The sequence below is a fragment of the Hesperophylax consimilis genome, unplaced genomic scaffold (genome assembly GCF_061612785.1).
Source record: "Hesperophylax consimilis isolate HC1 unplaced genomic scaffold, BYU_Hcon_1.0 scaffold_53, whole genome shotgun sequence".
NCBI lineage: Eukaryota > Metazoa > Arthropoda > Insecta > Trichoptera > Limnephilidae > Hesperophylax > Hesperophylax consimilis.
The window spans coordinates 30,662-52,974 of NW_028301283.1; the positions used below are offsets into that span (position 1 = coordinate 30,662).

The window sequence follows — 22,313 nt, forward strand, 5'->3', positions numbered from 1 at the left end:
TGAAACAGTGAACACGTACCTACATCTTTTTAGATAAATTTAAATTGAAAAATGAACTATGTGCTATATACGGGAGAGATGATTTCTCTAACGCCGATGGTGCAGTGGCAATCTTGCAACTTTTTTATAAAAATAATTTAGTCGAGTCGTTTTCGGAGTGTGTGAAGCTTTTAAAAATAATATGTACAATACCTATGACATCTGTGGAAAGCGAAAGGTGTTTTTCTACCCTAAAACGAATTAAATCATTCTTGCGAAACACGATGAGTCAAGACCGTTTGAATGCTTTATCTGTACTTAGTATTGAAAAAAAAAATTTGCAAACAATCCCAAATTTCACTTCGAAAGTGATAGAAGTTTTTGCTCTTCACAAACAACGTAGAATAGACCTTATCTACAAATAAGGTAGGTGGAATAATTATTTTTACCCATAATCTTTTTGTCATATTGTTTTTATTTTGGATTGTCAGTGAACCACCACCCTTTTAGGGCAGCGGCCGCCACTGATCCTAATGATAGTTTTTTGACGGAACCGTGATTGGTAAATCGATATTGTCCGCTTATAAGTGAAGAGGTAAACCAATTAGAAAAGAAAGTAAGCTCAATTTTATCTTACTTTATGTTAAATTGTCCATACATTTTTATAGTGGACGGGTGCACCACCCAAGTACAGCAAGTACACAAACAAGCCATACACTATAATATATTACAATTCTAATATCGTTTTATAATATTCTTACAGCAGCCCTCTTATAACATTTGACCGATTCCAAACTGGTTACTTTAACCGATTTGACTTAAATTAAGTAATAAAAATTATTACGACTGGGTGTTTTAATCAATATGATAATTTCAATCAAGTATAAAAGGCAATATCTGTACCTTGAAGTTGTCAATAGATGAACCTCTGGATGGCAGCTTGTGAGAAGGTTCTCCGCTGAGCTGGTTGATGTTCAGCTGGTTCCGGGATGAAGACAAGTAGGCTTCATCGTCATCTTGGTCACTGCAAATGACGAACTTTTCAACAAACTAAATTTTTTAAACTTAATTTACTAGTTTATTTTATAAATTAAATCCAAAATTTACTCTGAAATGGGGTAAGATTTGTAAGTAGATACTTAAATACCTACCTACTTAATTGCAAACCATGGATATTTTATATATTTTTTAAATTTCAAATAAGGAATTATACAATTTTTCCAAAGAAATGTCACCAATTCTTTTTAGCAACTTTCTTCAGGCAGGTAAGTAGGTACCATAATCATAGAATGAACCACGATCATGCAGTATCCAGAAGGGTATAACTCCGATAGAAAATTTGAATCGAAGAAAAGATACAGTAATCTCCATGGCTTGTGACATCACATAATTTAACCACATCCACCAATGAACAACTCTGAAAATCTATGGAAAAACTGTTGGAGGCTGAGTGGTTTGATACAATTTGATTGATTGTCCTAAGTAAATGAGGTATAAAAAAAAGATAATTTAAAGCTCTTTTTCGCAGGACAGTACTTTGTCAGATAGAGTCTGGTTGTCGTGAGGGAACATTCTGAAATTCAAATATTTTTATTTTTAAAATAATATGTAAGGCTATTTATTGAATAGGATAGGCTTGGAATGAGAATTTTATTGTCTATGGCCGCACCTTTTTTTTCGAGTTTCCTCTATCCTCGCCGATGGTGTATGATATAGAACAGTTGCACGCATAAAGTGTGTCTAAATATTGGAATATCTATGGTTAAATAGAGGGCCAATTTGTTTCATGCATAAAGCATGGAGTTATCAATCTAATGGGTGGTTTTTTTATGGTAGTACTAGCATGGCAACCATCTTGAACCGGAATGTAACAAACAAATTTACAATTTTTTAAATGCCAAATGGTCGAGTTAAAAAAGGACTTCACTGCGCTCAGTCAATTAAACAACACATTTTTTTTTTGTAAGTCAGGAGAGAGTGAACTTTTCAACATTGGAACTGATGTGTTGAGGAAATCAACAAATTAAAAAAAAGAATCTTTTCAAAACCAGACAAGCAATTGTAAACCCAAAAATATAACATATTATAAGCAGACAATATCGTTTTTTTTCTACATTTGAAATGTGCATACATTATAATGACTTACTTTTACAGGGCATTTTTAAAAGTGGAACTTACAACTTGCAAATACTTGGTACATCACGTGAATTAAAAATATAAACTGAATAACCAATAAATACTAAAAATTTGAACTTTATAAGTTTTTAACTAAAGAAACCAGATTTAATAGATTAAAGTTCAGAAGGAGAAAGAACTTAAGATTTTAGTTAGTAAAAACACATTTCAAATAGAAGATGATTAAGACGGACAAGATGTACATTTATTCCACTAAACTGCACTTGCACATCTCATGATGGTGCATATTAATTATAATTAAAATATATCATACCAATGCTAAAGGATGACTAACAGATGACATAATATGTATTAATACCTCAACCTTCTTATATGTCATATTCTTCAGTGAAAAGGCACTTAACTCAACATTCCTATAATTATTATTGTTTAAGATTTCTTAAAATCACTCAATAATGCGATTTATATACTAATGGCCTGCAAACATAAGTAGCGTAAGAATATATTAATTTATGTAGTTTAAATGACAATACAATTAACCCCCCAGGCCTCTGGTATATTTTGGCAGAAGGTCAGAGTATTATCGCTTTGCTATAAAATCCAATTAAATGGAATATTTCTGAAACTAAATATTGTTTTTGAAAGGTGATTAAATACACTTACAAATGTTGTTATTAGAAACAAACATAATTTTTGAAATATTAAAATTTATAACGCAAAAGTAAAAAAGTTTTAAAAATGGCTCACCTTACGTTTTTTATAACTAAAATTACTGTTAACGATTAAAAATAAAAACACACATGAAAATGGTTCCATGATATTTCATCAAAATGACAATTAAACACACCTTTAAAAATTGATAAAACAAAAAGTAGGTTAAATATAGGGTTTTCCAATAAGAGGTGTTATTTTGAATAGCACGCTATTTCGGTAGATGTTACTTTTAAGCTGTTATTTTTTGACATTTGACAAGTAGAAATTACGCCATTAATAAAAATGGAACGATACACGCTTCAACAACGCATTGAAATTATTAAAATTCACTATTATTAATTATTAGATTTCCATCGAAAAATCATCTTGAGTGATGAGGCCCATTTCCACCTCGGTGGCTTCGTCAACAAGCAAAATTGTCGCATCTGGGGCTCGGAAAACCCAAGAGTTATTGTTGAAAAGCCTCTCTATCCTCAATGTGTGACTGTTTGGTGCGGTTTATGGTCCGGCGGAGTCATTGGATCTTACTTTTTCGAAAATGAGGCTGGAGCAACAGTTACGGTGAATGGATTGCGCTATCGAGAGATGATTAATGATTTTTTATGACCGGAATTGGATGGTATTGATCTGGACAACGTTTAATTTCAACAAGACGGCGCTACGTGCCACACAAGCAACGAAACCATTGATCTTTTACGGGAAAAGTTTCTTTGAATATCAAAATAACACATCTTATTGTAGTTACCTATCCTATGTAACCTAGTTTTTGTTTCATCACTTTTCATGACTTTATATCACTTTTTGTAGGTATGTTGACCTGTCATTTTGATGAGATACCCGGTCACCTAGGAAAATGTATTATATATGTTACAGTCACCTCACTTTTTTTTTCGTTCATATAAAAATAATGAATGAAAAATTCACAAAGTTTCATACATTTTTTCGAATTGCGATCGGAAACTTTGGTTCCATTGAGGTCCACATTTTAAGTTTTCTATGGTTAACTTCTAGATTTAAAAATAAAGCAAGGTGTTTTCTCTTTCTAACACTGTTTAGATCATATTTCTCACCATGACAGTAAGGGAGACAAAACGATTTATATGAGCTGTTTCCAAAAGCAAACAAATTAGCCTGAGGAGTTAATTTCTAAAATTTAAAAATTTACTGAGTTCCATAAAGCATGGTTCTCAACCGCTGATGAATATTAGTTGAAAGACACAACAAACAAAAGTTTAATGCTAAATTTGAAGTGATTTTAGACAATTATAGAAATGTGAGATACTAAACTTATGAAAGAACTTTTATCAATCCCAGGAAATTATTCAACAATTTTTCAAAACCTAAAAATTCTTATTTCTCCCCTATTCTGTTATGATGGGCAACTAGTGTTGTTGTATTTTGGATGAATGCATACATACTTACCAGATACTAGTTGAATGGTAGTCTTACATGCCCCATAAGAAATTCTGCAGAGATCATAAATTGCTAAAATTGCCGGTATTTAAACGCCACATACCTCGAGTACCTATTATCAATGTCGGTTCGCATGGTCAGCGCAGAGCAGGCGCAGTCATCCTCAGCAGCGGGGGGCCCCGGGAGCCCCGCCCCCCCAGGGAGCCCCATGGACGCTGCCTCCTCAGCCCCAGAAGGGGTCGGCTTGGACACAGCGGATTGATCCAAGGCGAGGGACTGCTGGTTGGTCCTGTGGTCCACCTGCCAATCAAATTAATATATATTAGTTTGGGATTAAAAATACCATCAACTCAATGCAAATCGGGCAATATTTTTAGCCACTGGAGTGTTTTTGGCCATATTTTGTCCAATTCGCAACACACGCGAGCGCACGCTAGCCTAAGGCCAATTTAAAGAGATATATTAAAACATTTATAGGAATTATTTAAAAAGTTCCCACGTGTTTGCAACTTGGATATTCACAAAGCTAACAGTATTACACAGCTAGTAGTTTCACAGATTATCAATAGATGTCTCGTTTCTCTAGTAAATACGGTTCCATGGATAACTCATCAAAATGACAATTCAACACACCGATAAAAAGTGTTATAAAGTTATGAAAAGTGATGAAACAAAAACTAGGTTAAATAGTTTACATATGTGTAACTATTTAACCTAGTTTTTGTTTCATCACTAATGACTTTAAAACACTTTTTATAGGTGTGTTGAATTGTCATTTTGATGAGTTATCTGGTCACCAGTAAATACATAAAGCTAAACAAATTATCTCAGTGAAGAGTTTTTTTTTTTGACGGTATGTTGTCGCGTTAAAAATTCCTGTGAATGTTTATTTTACACAAATTTTGTTATGTATCATGTATCAATGTATTTGTTATTAAATTCTCTGCTTATTTAAAGTTATTTAAAATTTTAAAAAATGTGAAAGCGAGTTTTAATTTGCACAAAAAATTTACTTTTTCGGTGCAGTATGTGCATTGTCCTTAAATAAAAGGTGTAATATTGTAAATTATATGATTATTAATCCAATTTAAAATTATAGAAATAGATAATAGAGAATTTTTATTATTCTAGGATAAACTTTGGTCTGATAAATTATGTTTGAAAAATAATATGTCAAGTGAAAAACAAATAATTTTTGAAGTTTTCGTAAGTACATTCTACATTTTATTTAAATAAAAATAATACTAAAAAAAAACTGTTAAAATATATATTTTTTTATTTAATAATAAAAAGGGAAACACTTTGTTTACAGTCACTTTATTGAAATTTTTAACGTCTACCGGTTTCGGTACCTCCGTACCATCATCAGGACAGTTATAAAAATACTAACAAATACAGAATAATACACATATATATAAACAAATAGTTGAGAGAGAAAGAGATAAAAAACAGAGAGAGACAGTATCAGTTGTGGGCGGGAAGTGGGGGAGGGGAGTTAGGGATAACAGGAAACATATTTATTATAGGGCTGAACGTTAAATTTAGTTGATTATTGATAATTTCAGCCTTTGAATTGACTGATTTTTTTATTTCCAACGCTTCCAAGTTGTTAAGTCGTAAACCTATCTCATTTTTGTGAAGGACTTTAATACCCGTGTCACGGTTGAAAGTATGATCTTTATTAATTAGATGTTCTGCAAATTCTGAAAATCCCGAACTGGTTAGACATCTTAGGTGTTCTTTTATTCTAGTTTCTATATTGCGTGATGTTTGCCCTATGTAGAATGCTGGGCAATCATTACAACTAATTTTATATACGCCTGAGTGGCTAAGAACATCTTCTTTATCTTTGGCATTAATTAAAAATTTTCCTAGATTATTATTAGTATAATACGCTGGTTTAATTTCTGGGGGGAATTTAACTGTACATGTAGAGGAAAGGTTATTAATATACAAAATTCTTCTCCACTGCTGGTTGGAGTTATTATTGTTGAGAGTTGGTGGACTACTGTAGACGTATTTATTTATGGCAATACATCTTAATTTTTTTGTAAGGATTCTATCAATAAGGCCTATTTCATATCCATTATTAAGTGCTATTAGTTTAATTGTACTTAACTCATTAGCGTAATTAACATTTGATAAAGGAGTAGTGACTAAACGGTGGATCATAGAGTGGAATGCCGAATGTTTGTGGGAAATAGGGTGGTTAGACGTATTATGGATTGTAGTGTCTGTGAAGGTAGGTTTTCTAAAAATATTAAACTGAATTTTATTATCAATAATCGATAATGTGAGATCTAAAAAGTTGAGTGTCGAATTTATACCTACTTCTAGTGTGAATTGGATCTGTTTATGTAAGGAGTTGAGGAGTAATAGGAAGGAATTAACTTAAAACTAAACGAAAACTAACTTACAACTTAAAACTAACTTACAACTTAAAACTAACCTACAACGAAATAACTTAAAACTAAATATTAAAATATTGCATACCGAATTAGTCCATGAACTCCACCCAGTAGAATGGGATCTTTTTGATGACAAAATTAGAAGTTTTGCGTCAGTGAAAGCTTATAAAAAGAGGATAACCCTGGAAAATAAACTCAAAAAATTGTGCCAATCAAATACCCACATCAATAACCCGGAGACATCATCATCTCAAAAATTCTACGAACGTGTACAGAATCTCTCCTCGGCACAGTTTACCCAACAAGAAATGGAATTACTCTCCAAAGGTTTAAAATATAACCTAAAATATACTAATAAAAATTACAATAGTGCTGTGGAAAACGTTGCAGTAGACATGGAAACAGCGTTATATAAATCTCCGAAACCTTACCTCTACAAAAGTGCCGAGGTCTTACAAAACCTTATCCCAAGATTCCAGCCGAAGCAGAATCAAGAAAACTTACACGCCAAAAATATCCGTGAAAAACTGAAGAAAGAAGATTTAATATTAACCAGAGCTGATAAAGGCAATACAGTTGTAATTATGAACAAGATAGAATATAATCATAAAATTAATGACTTCCTAGAATCTGATAACTTTGAAATTTTAAAAGTAGATCCGACTAATAAATACCAGAGAACCCTTAAAAGTACATTCAACGAGTGTAAAACCCCAATATTCAAAGATGATACTTATCACCAGGTTAAATTCTTAACTAAAAACCCGAAAATCCCCAGGTTATATGGGTTTGTCAAAATACATAAAGCTAATAGGCCAATTAGGCCGGTTGTGACTTGTTGTAATGCACCTAATTATAAAATTGCTTCTTTTCTTACTAAGGTAATTAAAGATTCCAATATATTTCAACCAAAATATACAATTAAAAATTCCCATGAATTAATCAACCACTTGAAAGATTTAACCCTCCCTAGCAACTGTAAACTCATTTCTTTTGATGTAGTGAATTTGTTTCCCAGTATTCCGGTAGTAGAATGTAAAAATATTATAAGCAATTTAGTCAATAGTTCTAACTTACATAAGGATTTTACAAAAGATATTAACCAACTTATCGATGTTTGCTTGAACCAAAACAGTTTTAAATATAATAATATAATGTACCGTCAACGAGATGGATTACCGATGGGGTCTCCCACAAGTCCACTTATTGCCGATATTTTTATGAATAATTTTGAAAACAATATTTTTGAACTTAAAACACCTTTGTTAAAAAATATTTTACTATGGAGACGCTATGTAGACGATATCATATGTATTTGGGCGGGTACAGAGCGTCAGCTAAATTCCTAGTTTTAAGTTGTAAGTTAGTTTTAAGTTGTAAGTTAGTTTTCGTTTAGTTTTAAGTTAATTCCTTCCTATTACTCCTCAACTCCTTACATAAACAGATCCAATTCACACTAGAAGTAGGCATAAATTCGACACTCAACTTTTTAGATCTCACATTATCGATTATTGATAATAAAATTCAGTTTAATATTTTTAGAAAACCTACCTTCACAGACACTACAATCCATAATACGTCTAACCACCCTATTTCCCACAAACATTCGGCATTCCACTCTATGATCCACCGTTTAGTCACTACTCCTTTATCAAATGTTAATTACGCTAATGAGTTAAGTACAATTAAACTAATAGCACTTAATAATGGATATGAAATAGGCCTTATTGATAGAATCCTTACAAAAAAATTAAGATGTATTGCCATAAATAAATACGTCTACAGTAGTCCACCAACTCTCAACAATAATAACTCCAACCAGCAGTGGAGAAGAATTTTGTATATTAATAACCTTTCCTCTACATGTACAGTTAAATTCCCCCCAGAAATTAAACCAGCGTATTATACTAATAATAATCTAGGAAAATTTTTAATTAATGCCAAAGATAAAGAAGATGTTCTTAGCCACTCAGGCGTATATAAAATTAGTTGTAATGATTGCCCAGCATTCTACATAGGGCAAACATCACGCAATATAGAAACTAGAATAAAAGAACACCTAAGATATCTAACCAGTTCGGGATTTTCAGAATTTGCAGAACATCTAATTAATAAAGATCATACTTTCAACCGTGACACGGGTATTAAAGTCCTTCACAAAAATGAGATAGGTTTACGACTTAACAACTTGGAAGCGTTGGAAATAAAAAAATCAGTCAATTCAAAGGCTGAAATTATCAATAATCAACTAAATTTAACGTTCAGCCCTATAATAAATATGTTTCCTGTTATCCCTAACTCCCCTCCCCCACTTCCCGCCCACAACTGATACTGTCTCTCTCTGTTTTTTATCTCTTTCTCTCTCAACTATTTGTTTATATATATGTGTATTATTCTGTATTTGTTAGTATTTTTATAACTGTCCTGATGATGGTACGGAGGTACCGAAACCGGTAGACGTTAAAAATTTCAATAAAGTGACTGTAAACAAAGTGTTTCCCTTTTTATTATTTAAAATGTCAAGTCACAATGTGTTTGCTTCTTTTGAAAAATTATTTTTTTATTATTAAACTGTAAACATACATTTACAAACATGCTGTAAGAAGTACAGTTTTGAACCATTTTTGTTAACAATCAGACGAAATTCACGCGTTTATGAACTTGATGATTTTTTTTTAATGAAACCTACAAACTTAAGATAAATATAGAAATATAGGTAAATTCATTGGCTTTAAACGACAGTTAACAGATCAGTATTTGGAGATATGATTTTTTTGATGAACACAGGTAAATTCAAATCCACACATATGAAAATCTCCAGCGCTCAATGCATTTTATCGTAAACATCTTGGCGCTCCAGTTGCTAATAAAAACCCCTATGGGAGGAGGTGGATTGTTGTTGTATGGGGTCATTGCCCCAAGTAACATACATTGATAAAAGTGTTGACATTTGCCAAATGAGAATGGGTTGTTTTTATGAATCCTTATCAATAGCAAAGTTCCACAATAACCAGTTAGCTTTTGTTTTTATTTTATTTGAAACATCTTTTGGCACTCCTAGGGGAGGTAAAACTGACTATTGCGTAGCACAGTACGTTAAGACAGGACAACGCACTAGCATGGACCGACGCTTCATTCGGCTAGCCTCATGACTCGTCGGCTCTTTCCGCCCGACGGCCAAAACTCTGTGCGGTATATTTGCTTCTATTCTTACTAAAATTGGCAATGGATCTAAATCAATCTATCTAAATGAAGAAGTTGTAATATATATTCACCGGCCTCAAAACGCTGAGCAACCGGGTAGCGACATAGTTCCCCTGCCTTTACACTGTACAGAACAGACAGGGCCGCTCTTGTGAGGCGACATAATAAATTCCTTTGTGTATGTTTTAATAATAATTGTTAATAACTTGTGTCTCCTCAATACCCACAACCCATTCCTGAACAGAGTTAACTTTTCAAAATTATTACATATTTAAGAACCCTTGACATGAATTTCATGATGAAATTGTTACCACACAGATCATTTGAAACTAAAAAAGAATGAGTGATGTATGCTGGTCAATTAACATAAGGCAACAATTAATTTAATTATTTAACATTCAGTATAAAGTGTTCTCAACACTGTGACAGTCAACACTGTAGATAAAGACCAAATCTGTTGTTTTATAATCTGTGCGGGTGACTTACATCCTTGCTCATGAGGCGCTCCAGCTGTTTCTTTTTGGCCTCCAGCTCAGCCTTAAGCGCCAGCTGGCGACGCTCCACCGGGCCCCCATAGGGCGGGTAGCCCACCACCGTGTTGGAGGAGGTGTTGCCCCCGCTCAGACTATTGGTGCGCTTCTTGTCCTCCGACAGGGCAGATCCGGTAGATCCGAAGATGATGATGGACACTGCAACGCTGTCCGAAACGTCGGCTAAAGAAGGAGTTAGCGCAACACGGCATAACACCCCAAAAACAAACAACAAAAATCTTAAGCATTTATTTTTATATTATAAAAATTTATAAAAAAAATTAATTTATATTAAATAAATACAAAAACAAAGAGTTATGTTATTTTTACTACATCAATAAATTCAGTAAAAGTTCTTACAACAATTAATTCAGTTGCTGTGGTCAGTTTCAGTGTAAATAATTTCAGATGGGATGGTTTAAAAGCAATGCAGGTTTCTGTGCTGATAGTAATGATTAGTACCTCTGTTGGTGGCGTGTTTCAGGCGCCTTCTCTCTTCGCTCAGTCCCTGGGCTGCCTGCTTCAGCTCGTGGGTCAACTGCTGGATGACTGCCAGACCAGAACCAAAACTGTCACCAGTGCCTGTAGTTTGGTTTTGCTCACTGACATTGGTGCACTTATTGGATCCTGACGATATGCAATTCTGAAGTCTGGACAATCCCAGAGGAGTGTTCTGACTCTTGGAGTTGGCGCCACTGTTCTGGGCCCCCGACTGGCCGTCTTTCACTATTTTAGAAGATGAAGATGAGTCTGTTCTGCAGAGAGGAGCATTGTTCACGGATGATTCAGAAACTCTGGAAAAAAAAAACTCTTTTTAGATGCAGAAGCTGTGCGAGGAGAGACTGGGCCAGTGATGGACTGAGGCCGCCAAAGTAGAGCAAGATAGGGACACCTGAGGTTGTCTTGTCAAAACAATGGTTGCCTGTCTCCACTAGGAAATGTGTGTTTAAATTGTATTTTTATGAAAGAGGTAAACAAAATCTCGGCAGTCACGAGTAATGGATAAATATGTACCTATTTTGATTTCTATTATGGTTTTCTTGAGGAATATGAGGAGTATTGTGAAACACATGTTCTTCATCAAAAGTTGAATTGATTCCGAAATTGTTTTGGATAGAATCCACAGACCTTAGCATATCTGAAAAAGAATTAAAATTAATTAACCATTAAAAATATAATTCTGTTTTTGAAGTGGAGCATTTAATAGTGAAGCTACGGGATTTTGCCATGTACACATAAAATAAATAAACCATTAATAATACAATTCTGTTTTTGAAGTGGAGCATATAGTAGTGAAGCTACGGCATTTTGCCATGTACACATAAAATTTTAAGAAAACACTTTTTTTTAATTACTTAAGGCTACCACAGATTAACCATAATCTCTATGGACTTCATGCCTTGAACAAGCATTTTTAAACACTAATAGGAATGATTCTACGTCGTGAATTACTTTAATTTACTCACTTTTCAGTCTTTCCAGTTCCACTTTCATCACATTGACGGCGGCCACCTTGTGTCTGATGGTGTTCTCAATTGTGCCCCCCTCCTCCTCGCTGGCTTCGGAGCCCCCCCACCCTCCGCGGCCACCCTCCTGGCTACCCCCCTCCCCACGTCCCCCCTGTCCACCCAGGGCCCCAACGTTGTCTATGGTCTGGGGCATAGAGACGGCGTCAGCCAGTGAAGAAGTCGCCGCGTGAAGATTCTGGATTTTTGCCACCTGCGAACTCTGAAACTAGTTAGAATCGTGTCAGGATAAGAATACAAAATATATCATTACATTTTCTAACAAAAAAGACAAAGATTCCCGAGTAACGAATAACTTGAAAATATTTAGAAAAACTCCTACTACCATCACTATAAGCGGATAATGTTGCTAATGTACTGATGGGGGTATAAACCAAATACAAATAAATATCAGTTATTTTCCAAAATTTAAAATATTGAATTACCAACGAAAGATATTAATTTATTTATAATGAGTCGTGATAACAATGGTCCTGCCGTTAAAAGGTTTGTAATCTTACTTTCCGATACATGCTTTTATTAGAAAAATGGAGGCGTTTCAACGGAAATATCAGCAGTATATGACTTAAATCATTAGTACTCATATGTGAAGAGTATTCTCAAGTGTGCATACCTGGCTCTCCAGATGCTGTCGCCTCATCTGCAGGTCCCGCAGCATGTCAATCTCCGCCTGGTCCGAGGACACCACCGCCACAGCCACCCCGCCTTTACTGCTGCGACCCTCCGAGGGTTCGCGCACAGTGGAGAGAGTTCGCTCATTCAGCTCACGCTCTCGAGAACTCGATGCTCGTTTGCGGGCTCCCTGGTTGTTCCAATTATACTGGGGAAATATATTATAGAATTATAGGGTACTTGTTATATGGACACATCATTCAAATTTAAATAAAAACCTATTTTCTTAACCTAACCTAACCTAACCTAACCTAACCTAACCCAACCCAACCCAACCCAACCCAACCCAACCCAACCCAACCCAACCCAACCCAACCCAACCCAACCCAACCCAACCCAACCCAACCCAACCCAACCCAACCCAACCCAACCCAACCCAATCTAACCTAACTGATCTAACTATCTGATTAATTCTTCAGTTTGAATTGAACACAATAATATGGTTCACTGAGCATTCATAAAGTGGTAACGTAGTAACTAATAATAATTTTTGTTAATTTATTTTTGTCCGTCATTCGAAAAAATTCGATTTTTGCGAAAATAAATCATAAAATTTCGTAAGTCTGAATTTGAAAGACAGCCGTGGCGGTAAAATGCCGAAAAATTTATTTTTAAGTGGTTTTACATCATCCTAATTAGTATTGTTATTTTGTAGATCTGAATCAATTTACACTGGAATGTCATATTTTTAGAAATTATTTAGATTATCTGAGTTTGAAGGGCCGAGAAAATTCGTTTTACGCGGAAAAATTTCGTATTTTTTACAATTTTACACCAAATATCAGAATTTAAAGGGTTTGGTTGCGAAATCTCTATTTACACGGAAATAGAGATTTCGCGATACATACTATAGTATTTTTATGAATTTAAAGGGTGTGAAAATTTGATTTATCAAAAATGTGTGGTATTTTTACGAATTTGCTTTAAATAACTGAGCCGCTGCTGTTTTCGGCTGCGAAAATTCGATTTACACGGAAATAATTCATATTAATACGAATTTACTCGAAAGATACTACCCGAATTTGAAGGGGAGGCTGAGGAAATCGATTTTTGGCGTCTTTTTTAATATGTTTTATAAAATTTCGAATTACATGGGAATTTGTTATTTCGAAATTTGATTTTCTTGTCCCGTGGATTTCGAATTAACGAGGTTCTACTGTAATAGAGAAGATCATTTCGTCTGTCTTTTTGCTGAGCGAAGACCTCAAATCACCCTTGTATTAAAATCAGGAATTTTTTAATAAGCTCCTTCCCACCAAAAGATCAAATTTGATCGTTTAAAAAAATTAATGTCATAATTAATGTAATGGTTCCCTGAATCCCATAACCGTATACCTGTTGATTCCTTGTTGCTTTTTACACAAGGAACATTACTATCCTGTTCAAAACCTTCTTCGGAATACTTTTGGATGTTTTGAATGCTCTTCATTATCATAATTAATGTTATTTTTTTTATATTATAGAAACAAACAGTACATGATTTACAGAGATGAAACAATATACAGGAATAAGATACTTCATGTTGAGTACCTATGATATGTTTCCTTGTAATGTTTGATAAGTGGTATGTTTATTCCTTAATTACCAGCTGACGTGTGTAGTATATAGGAGTGTGTGTAATGTATGTGTGAGTGTTTGTGTGTGTGTGTGTGTGTGTGTGTGTGTGTGTGTGTGTGTGTGTGTGTGTGTGTGTGTCTGTATGTATGCGCATTGAACAGTTTAAATTATCGACATGATGCCACATTTGAATTTGGGCAGTGAATCCGAAACAATGTCAATGTTAGAGTTTAGACAAATATTATTTAGAGTATGAAGAGCTCGGTTAATTGGCGAATTAGATGCTGCATTTGTTTTATAATTAAGCGTGTGGAATAGCACTGTATGTCGTGTACGTCTCAAAGGTATGTTGAAGTTAATAAGGGACAGAAGTTCGGTACAGTCGATGTCATTGTTTATAAATCTGTGTATAAATTTTGAGTCGGCTACCACTCGTCTTTGCTGCAAAGTTTCAGATGTACACTCAAAGTTATTGTTGAATTTGTAGGTACATAATATATTTATACGACCTATTAACGATATAGTCAATGTGCTTATTATATATAAGTTTGCTATCAAGGTAAACGCCGAGGTCTTTACATTCCGTTTTAGAGATGACAGGTTCATTGTTGAGTGAATATGAGTACTTAATTACGTGTTTATTTCTGGTGAATGTCATAGTGTGATATTTAGAAACATTGATATCTAGACACTTTGTAACGCTTCGCAGTCCGAAAGAGATCGAATAACTTTGAATATTTTCATGTCATCGGCATATAGTTCAATGTAATTTATATAAATGTTGAACATTAGCGGACCTAGGTAGGACCCTTGGGGGACACCAGATTTTACCTCGATAGATTTTGAGAAGACACCGTTGATTAAGATTACCTGATTACGGTTACTAATGTAAGATTTAATCCATCTAAGCAGGTCACTGTGTATACCAAGTAGGACGAGCTTTTTTAAAAGAATTGAGTGTATTACGCGATCGAAAGCCTCAGAGAAGTCTGTATACATAGTATCAACTTGCTGTTGTTCGAGCGTTGTTTTGAGATGACTGGGACAAGTCAATCAAGACAAAAAAAACTCACTGTCAGAGAGTTTTGGAAAGATTACTTTCACATCGTTACTTGTCTCAAGATGATTGACAAGGCGTGGGAAGGGGTTACCAAGAGGACCCTCACTTCGGCTTGGATGAAACTTTGGCCAGGAGGTGGCAAATTTATTCAATTATAATGCTATGTCACATTTTCACCAAAGTTTGAAGCGTCGGCAAAAACAATGGTAAATTATTTATGTTGAATATTAATACGATTTTTTTAATTGTTTTTGCAAATCGACATTGAATTCCAGGTTGCTCCTTAACAATTTATAAGTATGTAGTTTTATTTGAATAAACATAAAAACAAAGAAAATTGAGTATTTTTTGCCGTGGAATGCATTATCGTATTTTACATAGATTTTTATGGGAAAAATTTCATATTAAATAGTAGGAAATTTGTGATCATCTAGCTTTAAAATGAAATAATGGTTACATTATTGTTGTGCTGATTTCCATCGGTCACGTGAGGCAGCGTGGTTGCCACTCCGATCTGGTTAGAGCCGTAAACCCTGGCAGCCTGACCTTGATGGGCTAGGGGCTGGTGATGGTAGTTGGAAGGTCCCGAGGAGCCCTGGTGCTGTTGATGCTCGTGCAGGTCACCCCCCGAGGACCCCGCGTGATGCTCCTGATGGCCGTTGCGGGAGAGATGCATCTCAGCAAGTTGCTCCTTAGCATCGGCCTGGAAGGATAAATTCATTGTAATTAAACGTAGAATAAAGAAGAACATAATAAATGCTGTGTAATTACAGGGGGGGGGTGGTACATAAAAAACAAAAAAAAATGCTCACAACCTGATTAGCTGTTGGGACAGAGAGCTGGATAAGTTGTAAGTTCAATATTGTTGATTTTTATGAGAAAAAAAAAGTGTTTTATGTATAGTGATATGCAATAAATAAATAAATACAGCGTATGAGCCAATAATTTCAAAATACGTTTTTTTTGGCATTTTTAGTTGAACAGCACAAGCCGCATTGATTGGTGCTTTCAATTTTTTAAATTGACCAATAGGCTGCTTGTACTCTTAAAGTCAAAACACAAATGAACCATCCCCAGTACATAAGCAAGCAAGAGCGCAAATATCCCAAGATAGTATTTTTCCTGCCTGAAAATTTTTTTACAGTATTATACTTACACGAAATATATAAGAACACATACCTGATACTTAAGCAGTCTCTTCTGCTCTTGTAAAGCAGCTGCCAGCCGCAGTTGCGATATCTCCATGTTCGCCTTTAGTTCGTTCTGCCACAGGTCATTGTCGCTGTACGCCGACACGCTGCTCTGAGCGGAGGGGGGGCGAGGGATAGCCTCCTATAAGGCATGCAACGTCAGGGTTACCACAAATATAATTATCACAATAAAGGGGTCAACACTGATTCCAGTTTGATAGGAAGAAAGGATAGGGTTTCACAACATTGAACATGTCCCAACACAAACAAAATACATCAACACCGTCTCTGAATTTCTTGCATCTCTCTGCGAATTATAAATCTGAACTAATTAAAGTACTATATATTTAAAACTGAGACTGTACATTGCATTGTTTGTCGAACATGGCACCAAACTTATATCAAAAATACATTCAATGTTTTATCTTGCGTGTTATTTGAGTATGTTAAAAAGATTTAATCCAATCCAATCATACAATCAGGTCATCACACAATTGGTGACACGAAAACACACATCTTGTGTAAAACCAACATTATTTGTATATACACTTTCAAAAAGAGGCCAAAACGTTAGGTTTGCAAGACATCAAGGTTAAGAAAACAATTATACACAAATATTTTAGAATAAAACAGCTGACAAGAACATCTTTGCTTTGTTGAACATGTCAGCCTGCATTGGTATAGCAATGAAATTATCAAACATTTCAGTAATGCAGAAGTGATATCTATTAAGCGTTGATAATGATAAGAAAATCAAATTACATTTGTTATTTCAAATAATATCAATTTGTTTTTAGTATCTATGACAATAATATAGCACATTATATACCAACTGTAAAAGGGCAGAAGGGAATATGTAACACTTTTTATAAAGAGAATAAGGATTATAATATGTTAATTAATCTGTTAAAATCGAATGGACTCTTAACTTAAGATATTCGGCTTGTTCTCTCTTCATTGCATTATAAATAAGTCATAAACAAATTGGTAGGTGTCCTTGCTCTTTTGTTGTTAAATGCACCTTGAAAATGATTTCTAGCATTTAAATGTCACCCGGCACATCCAGTTACATCTACCTTGATAAGATTTTAAAATTAAGGTGAAATTAAATATTTTTTTAATTTATCACTATCACTTATATAATGCGTATTTCCTTTTGTCAGAATACCAAGAAGGTGATTTACGTGAGGCTACTTTCCTTCTGACTTTTCAGTCAATATTGTTGGTCATTGAAGAACAATTATTTTTTGTGCTAACAACGGTTACGGTTAAAGATCAACATACCTCTAACTTGAATTAGTGAATCTAAAAACACCTACAAATGAAACCTTAACTATCCAAAAGTAATGTTTGCGCATTTATAAGGGTTATTGTATCATTGTATCATGCAAAAACACAGCAACCAAACAGCAAAACAAATCAAACATCGGTAGCGGGAATTGTCCAAGCTTTGAGTACAGCTCCATCAATAATTCACCTGGTCTTTCAAGCTAGATTCACTGGCTTCCGTTACATCGGTGATAGTCACACTATCGTTGGACCTCACAGGAGTCCAATCCTTCAGAATGGACACTTCAGAATCTTGATTTTGAGAAGACTCCGAAGTCTTTGCTGTTTCAGGTTCGTGGCATACAGCCTTAGTCTCCAGGATGCCTTCATCTTCATCGTCTGACCATTTATCACCATATGCTGTTAGTATGTCTTCCAGCTTTTTCTCGCTGTCTTTGAGGTGGCTCAGGGTTGCCATCAGGTCTGCGACGTCGCTGTCGACCTCTTCCCTTTCACCTCTTTCAGGCTCCTGGCAAACACTCCCAACCGTCCCCATTAGCAAATCGTTACAGCGCCTCAACGAGATCAGTCTTGTTCGTAACTGTACAACATCAAATTTATTTCACGACGTACATTATTCAACTGGTTGAAGTAAGGAAGTTGTTTAATTCTATAGATAACATTATAATAACATGATAATATTTCCTATTACAGTAGAACCCCGTTAATTCGAAATCCAGGAGACTTAATGAATTTTCATGTAATTTGAAATTTTAAGAAAACAAAAAAAGTGGCGAAAACCAAGTTTCGCGGCCGTCTCTTTAAATTCGGAATAGGTTCTTTGGTGTAAATTCGTAATAATACGACTTATTCCCGTGTAAATCGAATATTCGCAACTGATTTCCGTCGCGGTCGGCCCTTCAAGTTCAGTTATTCAAAGTAAATTCATACTAAAACGAAATATATCCAGTTTTTCGCAGATTCAAATTTTCAAAGTAAAATCGTAAAAATACAATATATTTGATCATAAATCGAAATTTAAAAAAAAGTCGTACTTCGAATTTAAAAAACATTATGTATTAAAATAATTTTCTGGCGAAAATTTCAATTACGCATTTTTTCGAATCACTGGGGTTCGAATTATCGGGGTTAGGTAGTGATAAGAATACAATAACTTGGGTCAGGTTAGTAATATAATATAATAACAATTTTGGTAGCCATAGCTCTAGTATTTCAGTAGTTGGCTTTTTATGCTTATTTTATATTTATATTGAGAAGTTGTGAATGATGAATACATGGAGCAGGCGAAAGGGTTTGTGTATTTGGAGAGAAGAAGTGGAAAGGCTGATAGTGATAATGAAAGAAGGGTAAGAGTAGGTACATAACTCCATTAATAGAGGACTGAACAACAATGGAGTGTGGGTACCTACCCTGATGTATGGCAGTGAGGCATGGAACTGGCAGAGGTGTATGTGTGGTAAAACCACGTATGATAGTGTGAGAAATGAGTAAGATTAAGAAAGGGACATTCAGATGGTTTGGGCTAGTGATGCAACAGAGCTCTGCTTCCGCTTCTGCAGAAGTTCCGCAAGTTTTTCACTTCCGCTTCCGCTTCCACTAAGATTTACTTTTGACATCTGTTTCCGTTTCTGCTTCCGTTCAGACACTTCCGTTGCATCACTAGTTTGGGCATGTAGAGGGAATAAACGAAGAAAGGAGTGTAAGGAGAATATATGACTCAAATGTGAATGGTAGAAGAAGTCAGGGACGCCCAGATACTTGAGTTGGGCCATGTCAAGAGTCAGAATAATAGAAGAGAAAGAATGTGAATGGGGCAAGGAGTGTGTGCCAAGACCGAGTTGTTTGGCGGTCCTTCCTCTCTGCCTCCCTTGCAGAGAAACAGTGTGATGGTTAGTTAGTTAGATAACCCAATCCGACTCATAACATTCTTGAGAATTCATGGCAAGATATGGCACTGGCGCATCTCTTCAAAGTAATACTTTAAGTTTGAATAAAGCCCCCCTGCACGCTACTATAAGTTTGTTGGGCAATCTGCACGGATGAGCTTCAGTAAATCTGATGGGGGAATGGCTCACCTCATCCTCCGAGTTCCTCATGCTGTCCACGAGGGTGGAGGTGACACGGATGTACTCTCGGATCTGTCCGAGACGCTGCTCCACACGAGCCGTGTCAGGGCAGGCGGCCACCATGCTGTCTCCGGTGGAACGCGCAGCCTCCGTCCGCGGGAGCTGATCATGGAAAACATCTCGTTGAAAATATCGATTCCATCAAAAAACAGAAAAGTTAGGAGAAGTGAAAAAAAAATACCTAACTAAACTAATTTAACCCCTAACCTATTTTTTTTTTTTTTTTAAAGAAAGACAAACATTCCCGGGTTACGAATAACCCAACAATGTTTGAAAATCTCCTACTACCACCACAGAAAGCCGAAAATGTTGCTTGTGTTGTGATGGAGGACTTAGCCAGCCGAGGAATCGAACACGCGACGCTCGGGTGAGACCCAAGCGCTATGCCCACTCAACCACTGACCGGTCATTTTATCTGTTCTGTTCATATTCTGTTTGTTCTGTTCTATTATTTTATCTGTTCTGTTTTGCCATCGTTCTGTTTTATCCGGTTCCCGAAAATATTGCAGAAAGAACTCATTATCATTGGAATTGTTGACAATTTGATTTTATTAGTTGTGGCAATCCAATTATTTTGGAAATCTGCCGACTTAAATTGGTATCATACAATTTTAATATTAATTCTATGCAAATAACATTAATAAATACACATCGTCACTATGGTTTGACAAGGTTCTAACTGACAATTTGGACCAAAATAACCTTTGAATGGGAAACCGTTTCTTTAGCTCATATCTATGTCCAAAAGTAATTCTGTTGAGTATTAACAAAGTTAGTAATGTGCCAGAGTTCTAATATCAGACTTTTATTTTTAATTTATTTTGACAAAGATCTGTTCTCCAACTTTCTGACATCATCTTTAAGAAATATAACGGGCAATATGTCAGATGCCTGAAGGGTTAATAATAATGAAAATAAAGACACAACAAAACTTTGAAACAAACCATTTTGTTTCTAACTGTGAGTTAGGAACAAAATGTCAGTTGAACAAGGATCAAAAAGGACGTTATAACCTTGTAAAATTATATACGAGGGTGATCTGAAAAGTTTCCGACCTCAACGCAAAGATGGCGGTACTCGTCAATAAAAGTTAGTGAATGTAGTTGTGCATCTTTTGACAGTTACTCACCAAAGTTTCGGCCATTTTGGACGTGCAGTTTTTAGTTTACAGTCGTTTGAGTGAGTCGATGTGTGTGTTTTCGTGAAAATGGAAAAAATTGAGTATAAAGCTGTTATTAAATTTTTGTTTTTGAAGGCAATACGCCTACGCAAATCAAAGATGAGTTGGACTCTGTGTATGGGGACATCATTTACCACAGTGAAATTTTAGTAAGCTGAATTTAAAAGTGGCCGTAAGAGCATGGGAGACGATGAACGTTCAGGACGTCCAAAAACTGCAACTACTAACGATAACATTGCTAAACTTCACCAAATAGTGTTAGACAACCGCCGAATTAAAGTGAGAGAGATAGCAGAGGTTATGAAAATGTCCAAAGAACATGTCTGTCACATATTAAATCAAGATTTAGACATGAGAAAGCTGTACAGAAAGCTGTTGGGTGCCGAGTTTGTTCACGTTAGACCAAAAACGTGTTCGAATGAACATTTCCAACGCTCTGTTGGCGCAGTTTAGGCGCAATAAATCCGAGTTTTGGTGCCGATTAATTACTGTAGATGAAACTTGGATACACCATTATACGCCAGATGAGGAGGCAATCACCTTTGTGAACAATTATTTTGCAGAGAAAAACGCCGACTACTATTTGGACGGGTTAGAGAGATAGGAGAATCGCTGGGAGAAGTGTGTAGAGTTACAAGGAGACCATGTAGAAAAATAAAGAAAAAAATTCTTGTTTCATTGTTAGGTCGGAAACTTTTCAGACCACCCTCGTATTGTGTCCTTGCTGGTCGAACTTGGTTCTAACTTCACAAGTAGGTATGTTCAAGAATAAAAATATACATCCAATTTGTACATTTATTTTCTTTGTTTGTAGTGAAGAACTAAAATACTATTAACACATTAGATCAAACCATAAATTTAGCAATTGTTATGAGAAATTGACATTGTAATGTTTGGAACCCCATAACTCAGAATAAGGTAATGTTCAGTTACAACCTTGTCAAATTAAAGTGATGATATACAGTAGAACCTCTCATAATGAGCTTCATTCGTTCGTTATGTGAAACACTCATTAAACCAAACAATTTTTCCCATATAAATCAACTAGCTGACATGTAGTCGGTGATGCTCGACTTTTCTCTACTTTCAATAAATAAAATATCCTTGTATTATATATATAAACCTTCCGGAAGAAATTCTCTAAAACTCTAAATGATACTAAAAACCCTATCACACTCCGTTGCATAGTTTAGAAGGACTAAGCTCACAAACAGAGAAGCGGATAGTGACTTTGTTTATACTATTTAGAGATGTAAAATACTATAATGCATTCCATGCCAAAAATACCCAATTTTTTTTACATTTATTTAAATAATTACGTTGCAACA

The 22,313-nt window shown here is 35.2% G+C and overlaps 1 protein-coding gene across 1 annotated transcript in view; it reads right to left on the reverse strand.

The window, feature by feature from the left end:
- LOC149408830 (uncharacterized) overlaps positions 1-22,313 on the reverse strand; it is a 48,118-nt gene that overhangs the window by 15,717 nt on the left and 10,088 nt on the right. The window contains 11 exon segments of the mRNA XM_089650393.1: positions 883-1,003; positions 4,346-4,542; positions 10,341-10,567; positions 10,847-11,178; positions 11,399-11,522; positions 11,851-12,103; positions 12,524-12,730; positions 15,657-15,902; positions 16,379-16,531; positions 17,867-18,259; positions 19,755-19,907. Coding sequence (XP_089506519.1) covers positions 883-1,003; positions 4,346-4,542; positions 10,341-10,567; positions 10,847-11,178; positions 11,399-11,522; positions 11,851-12,103; positions 12,524-12,730; positions 15,657-15,902; positions 16,379-16,531; positions 17,867-18,259; positions 19,755-19,907 — 2,406 coding nt within the window.